The sequence below is a fragment of the Mya arenaria genome, chromosome 10, assembly GCF_026914265.1.
Source record: "Mya arenaria isolate MELC-2E11 chromosome 10, ASM2691426v1".
Classification (NCBI taxonomy): Eukaryota; Metazoa; Mollusca; class Bivalvia; order Myida; family Myidae; genus Mya; species Mya arenaria.
In genome coordinates, this window is record NC_069131.1 from 16,448,471 (window position 1) to 16,468,309 (window position 19,839).

General features: G+C 33.4%; 1 protein-coding gene across 1 annotated transcript; it reads right to left on the reverse strand.

Annotated features, from left to right (window-relative positions):
* Positions 1–875: 875 nt before the first annotated feature.
* On the reverse strand, positions 876–3,096 carry LOC128206851 (putative peptidyl-tRNA hydrolase PTRHD1). The gene is made up of 2 exons (XM_052909549.1): positions 2,735–3,096; positions 876–1,117 (listed from the first exon to the last, which is right to left on the reverse strand). The coding sequence occupies exons 1-2, from the start codon at positions 2,921–2,923 to the stop codon at positions 947–949; spliced, it is 360 nt and encodes a 119-aa protein (XP_052765509.1). The 5' UTR covers positions 2,924–3,096; the 3' UTR covers positions 876–946.
* Positions 3,097–19,839: the final 16,743 nt, after the last annotated feature.

Below are 19,839 nucleotides of genomic sequence, written 5' to 3' on the forward strand. Positions count from 1 at the left end.
CCTGATATGTTTTGGCAATTTATTACTATACTATATTACAACAATGTACAGTATTAGAGCTCGTCTTGTCAAGGTCTAGTTTTTCAAGAAATGCATTGCTTTTCATTCCCCCAAAGGTGGGCATAATTAAACCACACCTACATGTACATCCAGCTCAAAATCTTGTGTCTGGACTAACTTTCTCTTGTATGGACAGATTTTGAAATGACTTGGCACATGTGTTTCACATACCAAGACAAGGAAAATGCATGCAAGACCCATGTCCCCCTACCTAAAAGGTCAAGGTCATACCTAGTGTTTCCATATTATAGAATGCTGCATAAAGTGGTGGTCATGTCTGGGCTGTAACTTTCTCTTGTATGGACAGGTTTTAAAATAACTTGCCACAAAGATTGGACATATCAAGACAATGTGTCGTTCGCATGACACGTGTCCCTACATGTACCTCTAAGGTCAAGGCAACACTTAGAGATTGTTTACTATGGAATGCTGAATATTAAGACATTAAGTAAAGGTGGTCGTGTTCAGGGTGTAACTTCCTTAAGTATTGACAGATTTAAAATAACTTTCCACATGTGTTTAACATATCAGACATGTCACATGCAAGACCCATGTCCCTTACTCTAGGTGCTTCTGGCTCAATTCCAAACATTTCATTGTTATTTTTTTCCCTTTCTAAATATCTTTTGAATCACTCTTGAGTACCATTTCGGAGCATTGTCACTTACAGTGACTGCTCTTGTTCATTCATTTACAGCAACAGTTTACTGTATTTGGAAAAATAAACACTTTCGCAATGGGGAACAGCCTGTAAAAGTTAGTAAATGGAACCAAGAAAAATCCCCGTGGACTGAATAAAATAACTGAGTAGGAAATGCATTTGAATCTTTTAATCAAGATACATTTTAAATAAATTAATATAATAAACACAATAAACAACTATGAACTATCTAAATAATTTGAACTCTTTAAAATATTGCTGAACATCTTCCTTCTTGTATGGTTTAGCAGCAACACATGTGGGGATATTTTCTGGCTGTTCCATCCACAATTTGTGATCTATACTGTCCAAGGTGAGTCTCTCTGACAACTTTCTCAAACTGTCTTCATCTGGGGCCTGAAGAGAAGATAAGGTCTCAATTAATTCTTCCAGGACATGGCCAAGATAAAAGAAATATTAGGTCATGTTTGGTTTGAGACATTTACCATAACAACACTAACTTAAAAAAAGGTTGTCTGGTTAGCGCAGTGGTTAGCGCACTCGCTTCTCACCAAGGCGACCCGGGTTCGATTCCCGGCCGGGTCACATGTGAGTTTGGTTAGTGGTCACCAAGCCGGACAAGTGGGTTTTCTCCGGGTACTCCGGTTTCCCCCACACCAGGAGACCACACTCTCGCGCAACATTGTGCCAACGAGAGTGACTTAGTATAAGCTATCATAGCTTACTTCACAATCGTTGTGAAATATATAATGGTTAAAGTAACTAAAAAAGCTGTTTCTTTCATGAAGCTCCATTGCTGTCGAGAGAAAAATAGAATTGGAAAGCATTTCTTTCCAAAACCAGTTATTTGAAACAATAGGCAATCAATGAAACTAGACTTTTGGATAAACAAGCAATTCTTATACTATTGCTTGGCATCAAATTTCTAACAAGCCCTGCTATATAAAATTCAAAATTTGAGCAAGCCCGGACGACATTTTACCAGTGCAGGGCTAGAGGGCTTGTGTTAATTTCGACCACTCTTAGCTGTATTAAACAATTAATACTTTATGTTTTCAACAGTCATCAATACGAAAGGTCATCAAAAACAGAAGATCTGATATCTTTTTATCTTGTGCAGAAAAAAATCAGATGGGATTGGGTTGCCCTATTTTTTATTATTAATCAAATACAGGTCTTTTTCAGTTTGAGATCAAATACATGTAACAAGCTGGAATTCCCGAAACTTGTTACGGTTTGTGGGTAAATTGTTACTTCCAATCGTTTCCCTTTTTTAAAGGGACTAGACACCAGACACGCAGTTTTTGCATATTTTTCCGATTTGATGTATACTGTTTGGGTTTGTCTACCCTGCAAGTCCCAGTATGTTTAAAAATAGAGTTGGTTATGGTATAATTATCATCACTATTGAATTTGCTAATTTTGTGACCATCAGGTGTCTAGTCCTTTTTAAGACAGTTTTCAATCCATGGTTTATGCGTTTAATTATATTAGTTTAAAATAAAATATAATGCATACAAAACCATTTCAAATGATACCATAAGAAAATAAAGTTATTATGCATATCAAATTCACATACCGTACTTGTGGGACCTAAATTCTCAAGTTAAGAAAGGTACTGAAATGAATGCATGTATATACACAATAGTGTTATTGTATCCTGTATACAGTTATGCACTAGTCAATTGTAACCACGGCTCCCAAAGTCAGGAGAATAGCTGGGACTTTGACTTTAAGTCGGCCATTCCCAGTTCAAATCCCAGCCCTGCATTGATAAACTGCTGGTAAAATATCACCAAATGCCCCCGCACCCCTGAGACCTCCCATCTATTTTTGGCACGAAAACAAAAACACCCCATTCACTTGGCACTGCGGGGCCACCTGGAAGGTAAAAACATGGCCCAATTCCCTTGCTTTACCTGCTGGCCAAGGTTACAATTGACTGGTGCATTATTAGTACAGTAGCCAATATTTTACTCATTTCTCATTTACTGTACACAAATGTTTTTCTACCTCTAAAACTACTTTATGCATCCTGTCCAGATCTTGCAGATATTGCTGAGTGTTCGGATCCTGGTAGAATGTGTGTATTACAGCTGTACACGCGTGACATCCCTGTGCAATCAGTGCTCCCGTTGGCCATTTCAGTATCTTCGCCAGATCCTTTCGAACCACTACGTATTGTACTAAATGGGTGCTCATTATGCTGTGACAGTTATTTAGGTGTGGTAAATTGGATGTGTTTACTGATGTTATATACTTTAAACGCAGACACGAGAACTAAAAATTAAACGAATAAAGAAAGAGCGGGTTTTTTTTATAAATTTCGTGTACGCGGACTTTTTACACGAGCGAGTTCTATCTGCACCGTGAAAAATAATTATACGTGGAAATTGCATTTTCATATTTTGACAGCTTGATTTCGCTCCTTGAATTGAAAATGTAGCTGTTTTTAAAGGTAAATGAACAACGTAATTGAATTAAAAGTTGTTTATTTTTTCCATTATTTCAATTTAAAAGACACCGAGTTAAGTGATTTTGAAAAAAAATGAGTTCTCTGAACTGATCAGCTGATGTGATGACTGATGAAGTGTTTACTGTAAAATTTTGTTTATATTTAGATATTTGTCATGGATGTTGTCAGTGTTGTTAAGATAATTCATGCATTTCTCATTTAGTGTTAGCTATAAAATCACCCACTAGAAGGGACTCAGAAGGTAGTGGGCTTAGCCAAATACTGTGCTAACAATTATCATTTAATTGTACCATTCCTGTAGACATTACCATATATGTACCATATAAGGGTTTTCAAAGTCAATAAGTAGGTGCTAATGTGGTCTTTAAAGGAAACAATTTGATACTTGAGGTTTAGAATGGTGTGAAAAACAACAATACAAATGGTAAATAATGAATATAGTTTACATTGTTCATCAATTATTTCAAGCTACAAATAAAATAATATTTCATGTAATTCCAAGTTATTTTTGTTTTACACTTTATAAAACATTAAAACAATTATCAATCAGCAGAGATTTCCAGAACCACACAAACTTGACACAACTTCAGAATGCAGAACCATCAGCCTTAATTTTGTAGTTATATATATTGTTGTATAGTTTGAACATTTCCAGGTACTTATATCATATTTCATGTTCGCTTAGTTGCCTATTCATTTCTAAACACAACACTTATAAAACAACATGTATAACTATACAATATATATATATATATATATATATATATATATATATATATATATATATATATATATATATATATATATATTGTACGATCTCTCCATTGATGCATTGCATTCAGCAATTAAGGTATTGACTCCATGTGTCTGCCAGAAGAGTGTTAATCTTTAACTACCTACTAACAGTGTGTGTATACCATGTGATAAATTGGCAATATTTTGCTTTGAATGAAGACTTTAAACAAATATATCTTCACTATTTTTTTACCCTTTTTTAAATAAAACAAAGCGCAGTCCAAGCCGCCTTCCGGAGCCCTGCCCTCAATCTTTTATCAGAGTTTGATTGAGAGTTTAGTTTCTTAAAACACTTTGACAAACCTTTTCACAAAACGGCCGTTTGACAGAGCGCTATTAAAACATTATTTTGGAAACAGGTTTGTCGAAATGTTTGATGAAACTAATCACCTTATCAAACTCCGGTAATAAAATGAAGGCGTGGCTCTTTAAGTGGCATAGACTGCCCTTTGTTTTATTTTAAATGGTGTAGTAAAAGAAAAGTTTTCTTTGATTTAAATCTTCATTTTCAGCAATGTTGCCTTCCGACGTAGCATATATGATGTAATTTATCACATGGCACTGACTAAATAATGCATTTAAAGAAAATATTGATTACTGATAACAAGATTGTAACCGTGTATTTATTAGCTGAAAACGCAAAAATATTAAATGATTAGTCAGTGCTTAAAGCCTTACTGTGATCAACTGTAGTCTCATAAGGTAGACATACCGTGTTTTCTGCACCTTTCTTTCAACCTTTACACAGTACCCTCCATAAAGTTATCAGAAACCTGTTTAGCAACATTAACAAATTTTGGCGAAGATGCGGGGGAGTGTCCAGGAGGGCTTTATGATAACCATTGCTTTTGATATGTATTCATCCTTCTCGGTAAACTAAAACAGTTGTATAAATTGTGGTACTGCTTATTCAGAAGTAAAGTGCAAGTGATACCTTGCTGTATTCAGGGGCTTTTAATGGATTACCGGTACTTGGATCAAGAGAGGTGTGGATGGGGGAACTCAAACTTGGCATTATTTAGTAATTGTTAGATTTTACGCATGATTTGTGTAGTACATGTAAATGATATAGTATTCAATATTAAAGAGGGGAGGGGAGTGGGACAGTCTCATCACTCACATGTTATGAGTCACTGTGTTAAAAAAAATGTTAGTTTCAATGAGTTTAAGCATGAAATAAAAGTATAAAATTCAGTGAGATATTCATTATATTTTGCCTTTGCCTTTGCTGCACTCTCACAGATTGAACCTTTTGACAACTTTTTTATTTGTTTTCTTGGAACGAGCCAATTTATTCTGTTTATTCTAAAATGCATGGAAACCAGTGATATAAGACTGCTGACAAAAGTTCAGATCACAGATTTTCATATTTAAGTTAAAAAATTGATGTTTCATACAATTTTCTTAAACTGTTAGTAACAGTTTAAAGCTGCACTCTCACAGATTAAACTTTTTGACAATAACCTTTAACTTATTACTGTGCCACTTATATATTACTTTTTGTGCACACTCCATATAATAAAATTCATACATGTAACCAACTGGTACAGTATCAAACAGTTATCGATCCTCCCTATTTTCAAGTTATGCTTATTTAGACATTTTTTCAAATTACAGTCAAAACATAGCTGACAATGGGTACAGAAAAATTTGTACCAGAAAGATAACAGTTATCAACCATTTGACCATGACTGAAATGGAACAGTCGGACTGGGGTGTTATAGGCGCCCAACCAAATGAAACTGCCAGTGCAACACCAGATAATGTCACTGTGGTTGGAGCAGGAACCTTTGGATCATTAGTGAACACCACAGACAGTGGACTTGTGTTAAATGGGACCATCACAGCTCTGCCAGAATCATTCCATGAACCAGAGAGTTTTACATTAGGAACAACTGTTACTGTAGCCATTGCCTTGGGCTCTGCAGCTTTTGTTGTGATAATTGGTAAGGAATTGAGAATATTTTGAATTAATCTCCCAATTTGGATTTAATGTCTCAGACATCTTAAAATTAAATGGATTGATCATTATATAGTTGAAATATATACTATGATTTCATTAAATAACAAAAATATGTTTACCCATACTTCATAATTTTTTGTGCATTGCAATTTATCTACATTTTACCTAAGGTCAATATTTGATTGATGGATAAAATTCATTACATCTGAATCATTGCAAAGTCAATTAAGAAACACAGGTAGTTAACTAATTGATTTTTCGACCTCTGACTAACACTGTCATTTGATGATCAAATTGGTGATATACATCAATAAAATATTGAATGCTTTTATATAATTTCAGTTTAAGTATTGCTCTCTTCAGTTTATCTTGGACTTAGCATAAGCTTCTACTGTTACCATTAAAAATGTATTAGTCAGAAGATACATGTATATATAAATATTAAGAATCTGCATGGGATGGCAGTTAAAATCCAAGACATTTTAAAAAAATCAACACTCAACATATAGATGTGATGTTTTGTCTTCGCCTTCTTGAAATTCTACATCTTCAAATCTTTTTTAATTATACCCAGTACATGGTCCATTCCAGTGATTGTTGTTGTGTGTTTTGTACGGCGGAGAATGAAGTCAAGAAAATCTCGAGCCTGGGTGGACAACCTCACTCTGAGCTACATTGCAGACAGCAACATTGACCTTACCAAGGTTGTACAGGCTAGTTTATAATCTTTTACTTTAATAGGATTGTAAAGACAGCAATAAGTTGATATATATGAATCTCATTCTGACTGAACCAATAACCTTGTTTTGTATATTTGTGAAAGTCTTTTTATAAATTTGTTTGTCATTTTTAGCGCGACTATTCGAAGAATAAGGAGGGCTTTACTACTCGCCCCAGCGCCGGGGTGGGCGTCTGGTTAAAGTTTTGGGGCAAGTTGGGATTTTCACTTAAAACTTCAATACCCTTCATTCAATTCACTTAATACTTCACACAGTTATTCAGGGCCATCACATAATGAAGTTAGATAACTCCACATTATCATTTATACAAACTATGGCCCCTGATTGACTATGAAACTTAGGTTAAAGTTTTAGGGCAGGTTGGGATATTTATTAAAAACTTCTTTATCCTTCATTCAATTGACATAATACTTCACACAGTTGTTCAAGACCATCACACAATGAGGTTACATTACTCCATATTATCCTTAATGAAAGTTATGGCCCCTGATTGACTTAGGAAACTTAGGTTATAGTTTTTGGGCAGGTTTAAGTTTAAGGGCAAGTTGGGATTTTAATTAAAAAATGCCTATACCCTTTATTCAATCGACTTAATACTTCACACAATTATTGACGACCCTCTTACAACAAGGTTACATAACTCCATTTTAACCCTAAATACAAATAAAGGCCCTTGATTGACTTTTTTAATTTTCATTTATCTATATTTTTAGCTCGACTATTCGAAGAATAGGTGGGCTATACTACTCGCCCAAGCGTCGGCGTCTGGTTTAAGTTTTAGGGCATGTTAGGATTTTCACTTATAAGTCCAATACCCTACATTCAATTGACTTCATACTTCACGCAGTTGTTCAGGGCCATCACATGATGAGGTTAGATAACTCCATATTATTCTTTACACAGATTATGGCCCCTGATTGACTATGGAACTTAGGTTAAAATTTTAGGGCAAGTTGGAATATTTATTAATAACTTCTATATCCTTTGTTCAATTGACTTAATACTTCACACAGTTGTTCAGGACCATCACACAGTGAGGTTACATAACTCCATATTATCCTAAATACACGTTATGGCCCCTGATTGACTCAGGTTAAAGTTTTAGGGCAGGTTAAAGTTTTAGGGCAAGTTGGGATTTTCACTTAAAACTCCAATACCATTCATTCATTTGACTTAATACTTCACACAGATGTTCAGAGCCATCACATAATGAGGTTAGATAACTCCATATTATTATTTTTTTAAATTATGACCCCTGATTAACTATGGAACTTAGGTTAAAGTTTTAGGGCAGGTTGGGATATTGTTTAATAACTTCTATACCCTTCATTTAATTGACTTAATACTTCACACAATTGTTCAGGGCCATCACCCAATGAGGTTACATAACTCCATATCCTTAATACAAGTTATGGCCCCTGACTGACTTAGGTTTTAGGCAAGTAAAAGTTAAGGCAAGTTGGGATTTTAATAAAAGAAACTTCTATACCATTCATTAAATGCACTTAATAAAATTCAAAATTATTTATGACCATCATACAACATATTTTGTTTTTATTTATTTTTTTTAATTTCCTTTGAAAGGCATATTTGTATATTCTTAACCACATTTTCATAATGGGAAATCAAGTTATTTGAATGACTTGCGTCATTGTTTGGGCAGCTTGTGGGAGGGCAGCATCAACATCACCTTATGTATCTAATAATTTTAGTTAGATTTGACATAAAGAGACCAAACTTGGCATTTTTACATCGTTATTGTATTCTAAGTCAAAGCGGCGTAGTAGAGCGCGCTGTCTTACGACGGCTCTTGTTTCTTTTGACAGGCACATTTTTATATTCTTTCACAAAGGGTGTCATTGTTCGGTCAGGCTGGTGGAAGGGCAGCATCAAAGTCACCTTATGTATCAAATAATTTTAGCTAGCTTTGACATATTATGGTGACCTTGGTATATAGGAAGAGACCTTCATGGGATTGCATTTGAGGTCCCTAGGATCAAGGTCAAGGTCAAAGTCACTATTTATAGAAAAATGGTTGGTATTGAATAACTTAAGTAACGGTCGACATATTGCTTGGTATATATTTTTCCAGAGACCTTTCATGAGATTGTGTTTAGAGCCACAAGACTTATGGTCAAGGTCAAGGGGCACTGTTGCTAAAAATGGAAAAATGATTATTACTGAATAACTTAAGTAGGGGTTGACAGAGTGTGACCAAACTTGGTATATACATGTAGGACAAGTTTATGGAAACCTTTCATTGGATTGCCTTTAAGCCCCATAGGGTCAAGGTCGCTGTTACTAAAATTGGAATACCGTTATGATAGCTCTTAATACCATTAATGTACTATAGAAATAATAATCAAGATATACCTTTTTATGAAGTTTTTGTCAAAAAATATTTACAGCAACTGCAAGAATTATATAAACTTATTGAAAGCACTGTACTTAAAAAATATACTAACATTTTTTTTTCAGGATAACTACGATGAGATAGTTTCGTTGGACAACGACAATTTCCTAAACAGCCTAGTGGACGCCCAGGCCTTTTCTGTGTATTCATCACCCAACAACAATACACGCCAGTATACATATTCCTACTTCTGACATCAAGAACAGAGTCACTGTTTAACCAGTGACACTTATTGATTTACCAGTAACAACAATAAACGCCAGTATACATACTCCTATTTCTGACAACATGTCGGCGTAAGATTTCTGTTTCCCATGTTACATATTCCATATATACATTTTACGACAGAAACAACACACACCAATTTAAAAACTACTTTTGGTAACAAAGGATCCCTGTTTGGACGTGCTGAAATGCCTCTAACCGCAACTGCCTGTATACCATTTCTTCTCCAATTGTCATGATTTCTTACTAGTGCGCACACTTGTCTACCAAGATGGCGGACACCGGAAACTAGGTCACCTATCTGGAACATTCTATTTCTGGCAACATCCTCAAGGCACCACTGTTCACCATCGGACCTTCTCCGTGTATTCTAAGACAGTATTTTTGGAAAGTGCTACCACAGCGACAACATGTTACAGTACAGTTGTTGTACTTCTGATGATTTAAAGGTTCACAATGTTAGTCTCTGTCCGTGAAGGACCATGAACATGTACCAATTTTGTTACTACTTCTGATTGAGTGAAGCATATCAACATAAAACCATCTCTCTTAATCCTTGTAACTTGGCCTGCTTATTTCAATGAGCCAAAATACACACTTTAATTTTGATCAATATTAAATGGTTTATTGTGATAATCATAAAGATAATTTCTATCTAACGTATTAAAACTTTTAGAGAAGTTGATATTACGCAAATTATTGAAAAACAAAATGAGTGAGCTAAGCTTAATCCTGTTATAAGAAACTTTAGAAGTTTTTGAGAAATTGGGGCTTGTTTATCTGGAACCCTATTAACTTTTATTTTTCGAAACCTCGTTACCTGTTACACGTTATCTGCATTCTCATACGTGTTTGTTTTCATATCTATTGAAATACATATATATTATTCTTAACCAACATATGGAAATACCCAATATATTATTCTTAACCAACATATGGAAATACCCAATATATTATTCTTAACCAACATATGGAAATACCCAATATATTATTCTTAACCAACATATGGAAATACCCAATATATTATTCTTAACCAACATATGGAAATACCCAATATATTATTCTTAACCAACATATGGAAATACCCAATGTTAAGATTATTTGAACACAAAACTTAGATTAAAACTGTTGCTATTTATCTACGGGTAGATATATTTACAAATTTATTTTATGGTACACTTTGTTATATTTTTACTCAGTCCAAAACATGTTCACTTGAATGATTCAATATAAAAACAATTATTTTAGACATATGGCTTTAATACTGAATAATTTGAAAAATGTTAATACCGGTAATCAAAATCTGCTATTTTTATTATCAGTATCTTTACTTAAACATAACCATAGATGACCAAGATTGTAAGAAAACAGTAATATGATTTGATGTGTTCATGTACATTTTATTGCTAGCATGACATGAATTAATATTATAATAGGATATCATATTATGGGACATTGGTGTTACATATCACTCAGAATCTCAGCATTTTTTGCAAATCAAGGGAGGATAGCACACAGTATAAACCAGGGTAACTATTAATATTAGTTTACAAAACCACAATTATACATGTAATCATAGTACATTGTATTTGTTTTTATCAGCGAAATCTCTTGACGAAATGGATGAAGCAGTTTTCTTTCTCAAAATGCATAACTCTTGTTTGAGATCAAAATGTAATTAAATTGAGTTAGTTATGGCTGCATTTTATGAACAATTTAAAACAAACAATAAGCGACAGATTATTGTTTCATGCTTTTTGGTGGTAAATTGAAAAACAATGGTGGATTATATCCTGATACCTTGATTGTTTGACACAGTGAGTTTATCGAAATATAGTTTCACTGTTTCACTCATTCACAGTAAAAACAAACATGTTTGGATGAAAAATTAATGAATTAATTTTTGTCAGTACATTTTAAGCTAAAATTTGGCTCTCTTAAAGTCTTTTCCAATTGAATATTAATTTAACTTTTTATTTTCACAATATGCATACAATTTTTTGAACACCGAATTTAATATTTCTCTCAAGGCAAGCATAACTGTTGGTGGAAAATATTGCTATCTTACACTGAAACAAACAATTATCCACTATTTATTTTTACTGTAAAATCAAGCATATAATCAACTAATTTACAATAGCGTTACTTTAAACTGTATTTAATTTTGGAATATAAAAGTTCTACATTCAAGCTTATAAGTGGCTTTAAAGATAAAACAATATTGACGGGTCTACATTTTTTCATTATTTGTTTTTATTCTATAAAATATGTTTGTTATTGTTTTCTAGATGTTCATTTTAAAGAATATTGGTAAATGTTTTGCTTTATTTGTCTTTCCTTTGTAACCAAGATTGTACATTTATTTATTTGCATTTATTTTTGGACCTGAGATTTGTCAGACAATATACATGTGTAAGTGTGACAACGTTGATTCATATCATTTGTACATTCTAAAGGTGCTTAGGTGTGGTTCATGTATTAGAATGTAGGAAAATGCTTTGGTGCAGGTCGTATAAGAATGTTGGAAAGTGCTTTGGTACAGTTCATATTAGAATGTTGGAAAGTGCTTTGGTGTGGTTTATGTATTAGAATGTAGGAAAGTGCTTTGGTGCAGTTCGTATAAGAATATAGGGAAGTGTTTGGTGCAGTTCGTATTAGAATGTTGGAAAGTACTTTGGTGCAGTTTGTATTAGAATGTTGGAAAGTACTTTGGTGCAGTTTGTATTAGAATGAAGGAAAGTGCTTTGGTGCAGTTTGTATTAGAATGTAGGAAAGTGCTTTGGTGTGGTTCATATTAGAATGTAGGAAAATGGAATTCTATCACATCAGATGTGTAAATTTGCTCTTGTTGAGAATAGCATGACTATATCATATTATTACCGGTATAGCATATATCATTATATGTTTTGTTCAGATGTAAACTCTCAAACAAATCTCACAAAATCTTTAAAAGGGTTGCCTCCAGGGGTTGCAGTTTGGTGAATACAGGGGTTGATTACAGGGTAGAATACAGGGGTTATAATGTATAGCATAAATCCAGAAATCAGAATTGAGAGCTTTCAACTCCAGACTATTGTACAGTTGGAAAGATTTTTGCTTGAACATTTGCATCTAAAGTACATGTACCTTAAAGTGAATATATAACTGATTTTGGAAACAATTTCAGAACCCCAATTAAGCTATGTGGTAAAACGGGTGTTTAAATTGCATTTATAAGATGTGTTCAGCACTACATGCCAAGATTTCAGACTGGGATTATTTATCTGCCAAATAAAGGTGTTCTTGATGTAAAATATGCTGTATAATACTTTAACTATCAGCATTTCAAGATATCATACACAAAAGTGTTGAGTTTCAAAGAGATTCACTCTTGTTGAATAGTAGAGAATTAATAGTTATATGTATAATGTTATATTTTTTATATATAAGTTGAATTTTTGCCGGTCCAAAACAAACCTGCTAGACAGGGCTACTTGTTACAGGGTATTACGTAGTACCAAAATCAAACTGAACAATTATTTGTTGCAAAGTTCTATCACTATATTTATATCAGACCATATTTGCATATTATTGTTAATGCATTGAAAAGTTTATTTTGTGAGAATGGTAAAGTCATTGTTTAACCTGGCCCAAATATCTCAAAATACCTGTAGCGTTACAGGTATAAGGATCATATTTCATTAAGCCAAAATACTTGCTTAATTTTGAACCATAAAAAAGTTCATTCTTCTTATTATTAAATTATTATTTTAAAAGTACTATAAAAATTTATAATTTATGCCAAAACAAAAATCAAACGAGTTTCTCAGGGTCATAAGCTATTTTGAGAAATTGGGGCCAGCTGTTATGTTTATGAAATGAATCTCTTGACATTTTTTGTCGATTTTGAACTAGTCAGGTACTGTTTTACTAAAGTATATAGTATGTATTTGTTGTTATGCATTCCACTGAAACGGTTAAAATGTTGATGGATAACATGTATGTGAACCTTATAGTAACATGTACCTTAGATATGTGTATCTTGTTAATGTGTATTTATGGTATGTGTATCTTGGTTATGTGTATCTAAGATACATGTATACTGATTATGTGTTCCTTTGATACATAATTTTATATCTACGGTATGTGTATCTAAGGTATGTAGATCTAAGCTATGTGTATCTTTTTTTGAGTATCTTGGGTACATGTATACTGAATATGTGAATCTTACATAGTCACACATATATCGGAGTAACATGTATCTTAGCCTTTATTCTTAGGTATGTGTAAATCAGTGATGTGTATCTAAGTTACGTATATTTAAGGTATGTGTGGCTTAGATACATGTATACCGATTATCTTAGTTATGTGTATCTTGGTTATTTATATCTTAATGTTATGTATTTTAGTTACATATATTCAGGTTGCTTGTACCTGAATTACATATTTTTGTATCATAGTGACATAAACCATAGGTATTGAATACATATTTACTGTTTATTATTAATCAAGAGCTGTTTGCATGTTTAAGTTCATGTCACCTTTCTTGACTGTCAAGAAACTTTTAAAAACATGACTGAGTATGATTTACAACATTCCTGTTTATTAGAATCAAAGTAACAATATGCAGCATTTTAGTTGGCATTGTTTTCAAGTTCTGATTTGGAAAAAAACATTCCATTGAATGCACAGTCATGTAAAAAAACTATATATTTTAAATTTTGGAACATAGCTCATTGAGCTTATGTTTCTTGCTAACACATACCTGACTTTAAATAAAGATTCTTGTATCTTGTATACGGTTTGTTTGTTAAAGCTGCACTCTCACAGACCGATATTTTTTTTATTAATTTTAGTTTTTGTCTCAGAATCAGCTGATTTTGGTATGAATGCCTTTAATTCAGTCGTACATGTATAAGATGACACACAATAGAAGTGATCTCAATTGTTTGGAAAATTGCTGAAGATTTCATTTTTCTGAAAGCGTTAGTAACGCCTTTAGCCACAAAACATACATTTACGAACATAAATTAGAACATCGGCAATCTGATCTTTTGGCAGCAGTTGTACACCACTGGTTTCCAGACATTTTAGGCAAAAGGCTCATTCTAAGACAAAAAATAAAAAAAGTTGTCAAAGCGGTCAATCTGTGAGAGTGCAGCTTTAATGTGTGTTTTCTTTGTTACTGTTTATTTTGTACAGGGTGCTCATTTATTTATCATAGATGAAATTAAGGTACATTGAACTATCATTGATCACATTGTTCAGAACTGTGCTAAATTTAAGGAGATGCTAATATCATCATTGTTAACTCTAAAATATTTACTGTTCTGTGGCAATATTCAAAAAGCACCTTAATGAAAAAAAATCAACTAAGTGAGAAACTGCTAAGTAGAATTTAAAGACAAATAACTTTGTTTTACACGAAAAATATGAAAAACATGCACTAAAAAGGTTCAAAATAATAAAAACCGGTATTTTTTTTAGATAGATAGGGGGATAGATTTAAAAGACAAGAGATAATACTTGAAATTTTCTCAACTGTTCACTTAGTTGATTTTATTTATAAGAAGCTTGATGAATATGTCTCTGCTACATATCATGGAAACACTTGTGATTTAAAGTATTTCAAAAACAATTTCAGACAACTCTTTCAGTTGTACTTGTTTAATTAATTGAAATAAATGAGCACATCATGAAATATCTCATTTTAAAGTTAACCAACTATGACCCTTATCAATTGTTGTTAAATTTTACACTTTTTTAAACAATTAGCTCAATGTTATCAGTTATAGGAACATTCTATATTGATCCATTTGGAATTTTATATTTTTAATGTAATTTACAATACATTCCCAATCTGTTAATGATCAAAAAATTCTTTGAAAGTTTGTCTTACAAGATTAAATGATTTTAACTATTTAAAACTTTCAACAGTCACATTCCACCAAAAATATAATTTGGGAGTGAAATTGTCTGCATATATATGTATATTTATGAGAATATGTGTTTCTCTTCATGTTTTTTTTTATTCAAATAATAAATGTTATAGTATATACAGCCATCCAGGTGATGCTAAATGTTGAATATAAACTATAACAATATTAACCACATGTGTGCATGTTTAATCAAGATTGTAGTGAAATTCCAGCCGTTTTGTATTTCATACATTCCTCATAATGATACATGTATGTTTAGCAAATTGCGAGCCATGATGCTAGATTATTGGATTTCTTCATTGTTTTTTCATCATTGATAACCCCTGTTATTTTTTAATTCAGTATATTCATCTTCTCCATATTTGTTTTAAATGAAAAAGTTCATGTATTATAATCATAATTAATCATATAAGCACCAACAGGAAAACTATATGTTTGTTTGGACTGATTTTTTAGTGCAATCATTTTTAGTTCCTCTGTTTGGCGAGGTTCGAGGTATCGTGATAGCCTTGGTATCGGTGTGTGCATCGTTGACGTGATATCGCTTCAAACTTGGCCATGACTCGAAACCCATTCATATGGAGCTTGGTACAAATGTTGCTCGAGACAATACGCAACATGAATAGCAAGGTCAAGGTCGACAAATCTTGCTTTAATAATTGGTGAGTAATGGCCTTTGTTTAATACGGCCGTTCATAGAACGTGACGTATTATATTTTTACCTGCGACCTACAGGGCGGCGTCCAGTTTGTTTGTCTGATCAATAACTTTAGCAGCCTTTGTCCGAACATCACCAAATTTGGTCAGATTGTATTTGGGCATAATTTCTTCGACAAATTCGATAACAAGCCATATTGATGTATTCACTTGAATGTTATCGGCCTATGATAGCGGATATTACATAAAATTGGTCTTCTCCGATGAATATCTTAAAAATCCTTGTCCAATCATCACCAAATTTGGTCAGAATGTGTAAGGGCATGATATCTCGGACAAGTTCAATAACTAGTCATATTTCTTCCGTCACTCGAGAGTTATGGTCCTCTTATTATAGAAATGACCTTAAATCAGTCTTGTCCGTTCAATAACTACAGAAGCCTTTCTCGAGGATTGGTGTATTTTGAGAAAGATGGTGCTCTTGTTGACTTCTGAAAAAATCAGACGAGCGTTTCTTATGTAAAGCGTTGGTGTAAATTGTGACTTCCAAATATGTTTGTTTTGGATATAAATAAACGGACTTGAATATTGACTTTATATGATTTATGATTCCATGACTAACATCTTGATCTGCGGCCATTGTTCACGGGCGTTTGCAGGGCAATGTCCTCCTAAAGCGACTCTTGTATTTAAAATCAGTGTATTCACTTGTATAACAAACGTGTGTTTTGATTGATATACCTTTAACTTCGTACTTAATAATGTATTGATGATGGAATATATTAATTTCTGATGATAAGATTGTAACCGTGTATTCAATAGCTGAACCGCACACTTATTAAATGACTGGTGGATCATAGGATGAAATACCGTGTTATCTGCACATGTCTATCAAACTAAACACGGTTTCCTCATAAGAACCATTGTCTACGATATTTATTCCTCCTACTCAGTAAATTAAAACAAATGTATTAATTGTGGTATATCTTATTTGGGAGTAAGAGTGCATCTTTAATGTTACTGAGTGTAGCCATAGCTGCACGAACTCATTCCAGCGCGAAGTACAACTCTTAGGATTTCACGTTGCCTCCAGGCCAGGAGACACTAGGCTGGCCATGGTGCTGGAACGGTAGTCATGAAACGAAGATACAAGATACAGTTAAAACTTTGTTGAAAATTGACACTTTTGAAGTTGAATTATAAAAAAAATCAATGCAAATGGTTATATTTACACCCCAACTTTCATTCCTTATCAATCGATTAAGGAATGACGTCACCATTACGTCATATGTACTTCCATTGTGTGGAAAATTCTCAATAAAAAAAGTTCTTATGATTGATAGACATGTTTTCACATGCTCAATTCACTGTAAATCAAAACTATCATTATTCCTGAAACTTTTATACCTTAAGTATCTATTCTTGCTTGATTTATCATTTAGAGTAGAGATTAAAGCATAAACCGCTGCCCTATAGTTGAAAGGTCATTTTGGAAGAACTGTCATGGCGGACGGTGCAATTTTCAGAGTTTGTTTTTCAAGTGGAGTGATTTTTCTAATAATAACTTGACCCCCCCCCCCTTTTTATTGGCTTAAAGGGTAATTTAAAGCTTGTACTTTAAGAATATATGTGGTTATCATAGCCTGCATTCGCTCGAAATGCCTTTAAATGTTGTCTAAAATTATAATTTTACATTGAATTATATAGGGAATAACAATGGTGGTGTGTTACCTGAACGCAACATCTTCGGATATGTTCGGATCGTAATTCATTGCATAACAATATACATGAAAACTTTTGATCTTGATATTGTTTGTCTTGTGTCAGCATGTCCCGTAAAATATAAATCAACAATTTTAAAAGTGTTAATTTATTATATTTTAAATGTATGGTTGCCAGAAGTGTTTCAATTTTACGTTTTAAAGTGATTTCAACTGGTTGATCTTTTCCCGCGTTATTGTGTGTTCATTTGAAAAAATGTTTCCGGTTACAGTCGGGTCGTTCTATTTACAAAATGGGTAAGAACGAAATGAAATATTTTTTAACAATTCTTGAATGAAATAATGAACTATTGGTGTAAATATAAGGAATGAATTGCGGGGTTGATGTCATTATCGGGGATATGAACGCAATTGGGTTGGTCAAAGTACGCGTGGAGTACTTCGGACTCCACACACATTGACCAGCCCAATTGCGTTCATACCCCGATAATGACATCAACCCCGCAATTTATTCCTTAAATAAACAATGCAACAAATAAGTAGATCGTGGCGTGATAAAACAGTTCATGTAATTTAATTTTCATCGATGTATAATATGTTGAAAATTGACTTTGAAGTTAAAAAACACATGTTAACGGTTATAAATTAAGCAGTGCAACAAAGAAGTAAACCGTGGTCTAAATAAACAGTGTATGCAATTGAATTTCTGTTGAAGTATATAGAAGGTATTCGCTAAGTTGAAAGGTGCTTTGTGGAACACGGGTCCTGCTTTTCGAAGATAAAGGTCGAGGTATTGCCATAGCGCTTGTCGTAGCTTAGGTATCGTCGTCGACGTGCAAGAGGTTAACTGACGGTTAGAATTGAAAACTGCTCAAGACATTTAAATTTACTTGCATTCTAGGACATATTTTATTAGTATAAATTCGCCGTCAAAAACTTTCGGATAGCTGCAGTCGCAGCTTCCTTCAATGCCTTTCGGATGCGACAGTACGATACTACGATGACGAAAACGCGATATTTCGATGGTGAAAATACGATAGTATATCGCATCATCATCATACTGTCGTATTGTCGCGTTTTCGTTATGGTACTGTCGCGTAATCATCATCGCACTGTCTCGTTTTTGCTATCGTTGATTCGTGATTATGTCGCGTTTTCATCATCGTACTATCGAGTATCGCGTTTTAGATCAACACATTCACAGGCGTTGTCCCTTACGAATGTCTGTACACTTTCACAACGCGTTTCGACTTCATTTAGTCTTCATCAGGTGTAAACAACTGAGTATAATGAAATGAACGGCTTTTGTGTCGATTGGTTTTGGAATGTTGGAGAATTTTTAGGAGTTGTTTCAACGAATTCACTCCATTGTGACAATGTCTTAATTTTCAAAATTACCTTTTATTATCACGTTTGACTCAATGTGATAGGGAATTGCAGTCACTACTTACTCGTGCTGCGTTTGCAGCCGGAATCCTCTTAAACGTTCAAAAATGAATGCTAACATATATTCTTAGTGTTCAGTGCTAAATGCCGCGCGAATGCCTTTTATTTTAACCAATGCGCATGTGCGAGCTTCTAAATATCTCACTTATTTAAACTAAATTTTGACTGAATGGAAAATTTGCTGTTGCTTTGCGATTCTTTATGGAAGTTTTGCGGTTTTGTAATCAGCCTAATTGATGTTTGGTTGTCAGAGCTCATCTAAATGATAAAATGTGAATGCGTCCGGCGATCCCATTGGCGGGCCTGAACACTAAAAACGCTTTCAGTCGTGATGGTGCGGGCATACGTGTATTATGATATTACCCTTTAAACAAACAAAACTTACATTTGTTTCTACAGGTCCATGTTATATTGTTTTCGTTTTAACAGTAAAACAACTTTTTATGTTAAAACATTTACCCACTTCATATATATTTGATTCCGTAAACCATGAAGATAATGCAAGTTATTTTTTAAATGCTTGTAGATTATTCATTTAAGAAAAAAAAAAACACTTTTATATCATCACTAAAAAGCAAAACTACATCATTTACTAGTATTTCGTAGTATTACAGAATAAAAACAACGGTTAATTGTTTACTTTACAATGGCACCGTTTAAATTTTGCGTTGTGGTAATCGCGATTTGTACAAATGCAACACGATGTGAGATAGTGATTTTATTCCAACGTAACAGTAACAGTTTGAAGCAATGGGACTTTTGGT

Coding starts and splice junctions, on each gene's coding strand:
- LOC128206851 (XM_052909549.1), bottom strand. CDS start 2,923: ATGAGCACCCATTTAGTACAATACGTAGTGGTTCGAAAGGATCTGGCG. Junction 1,118..2,734: donor TGCATAAAGTAGTTTTAGAG/GTAGAAAAACAT, acceptor TCTTCTCTTCAG/GCCCCAGATGAAGACAGTTT.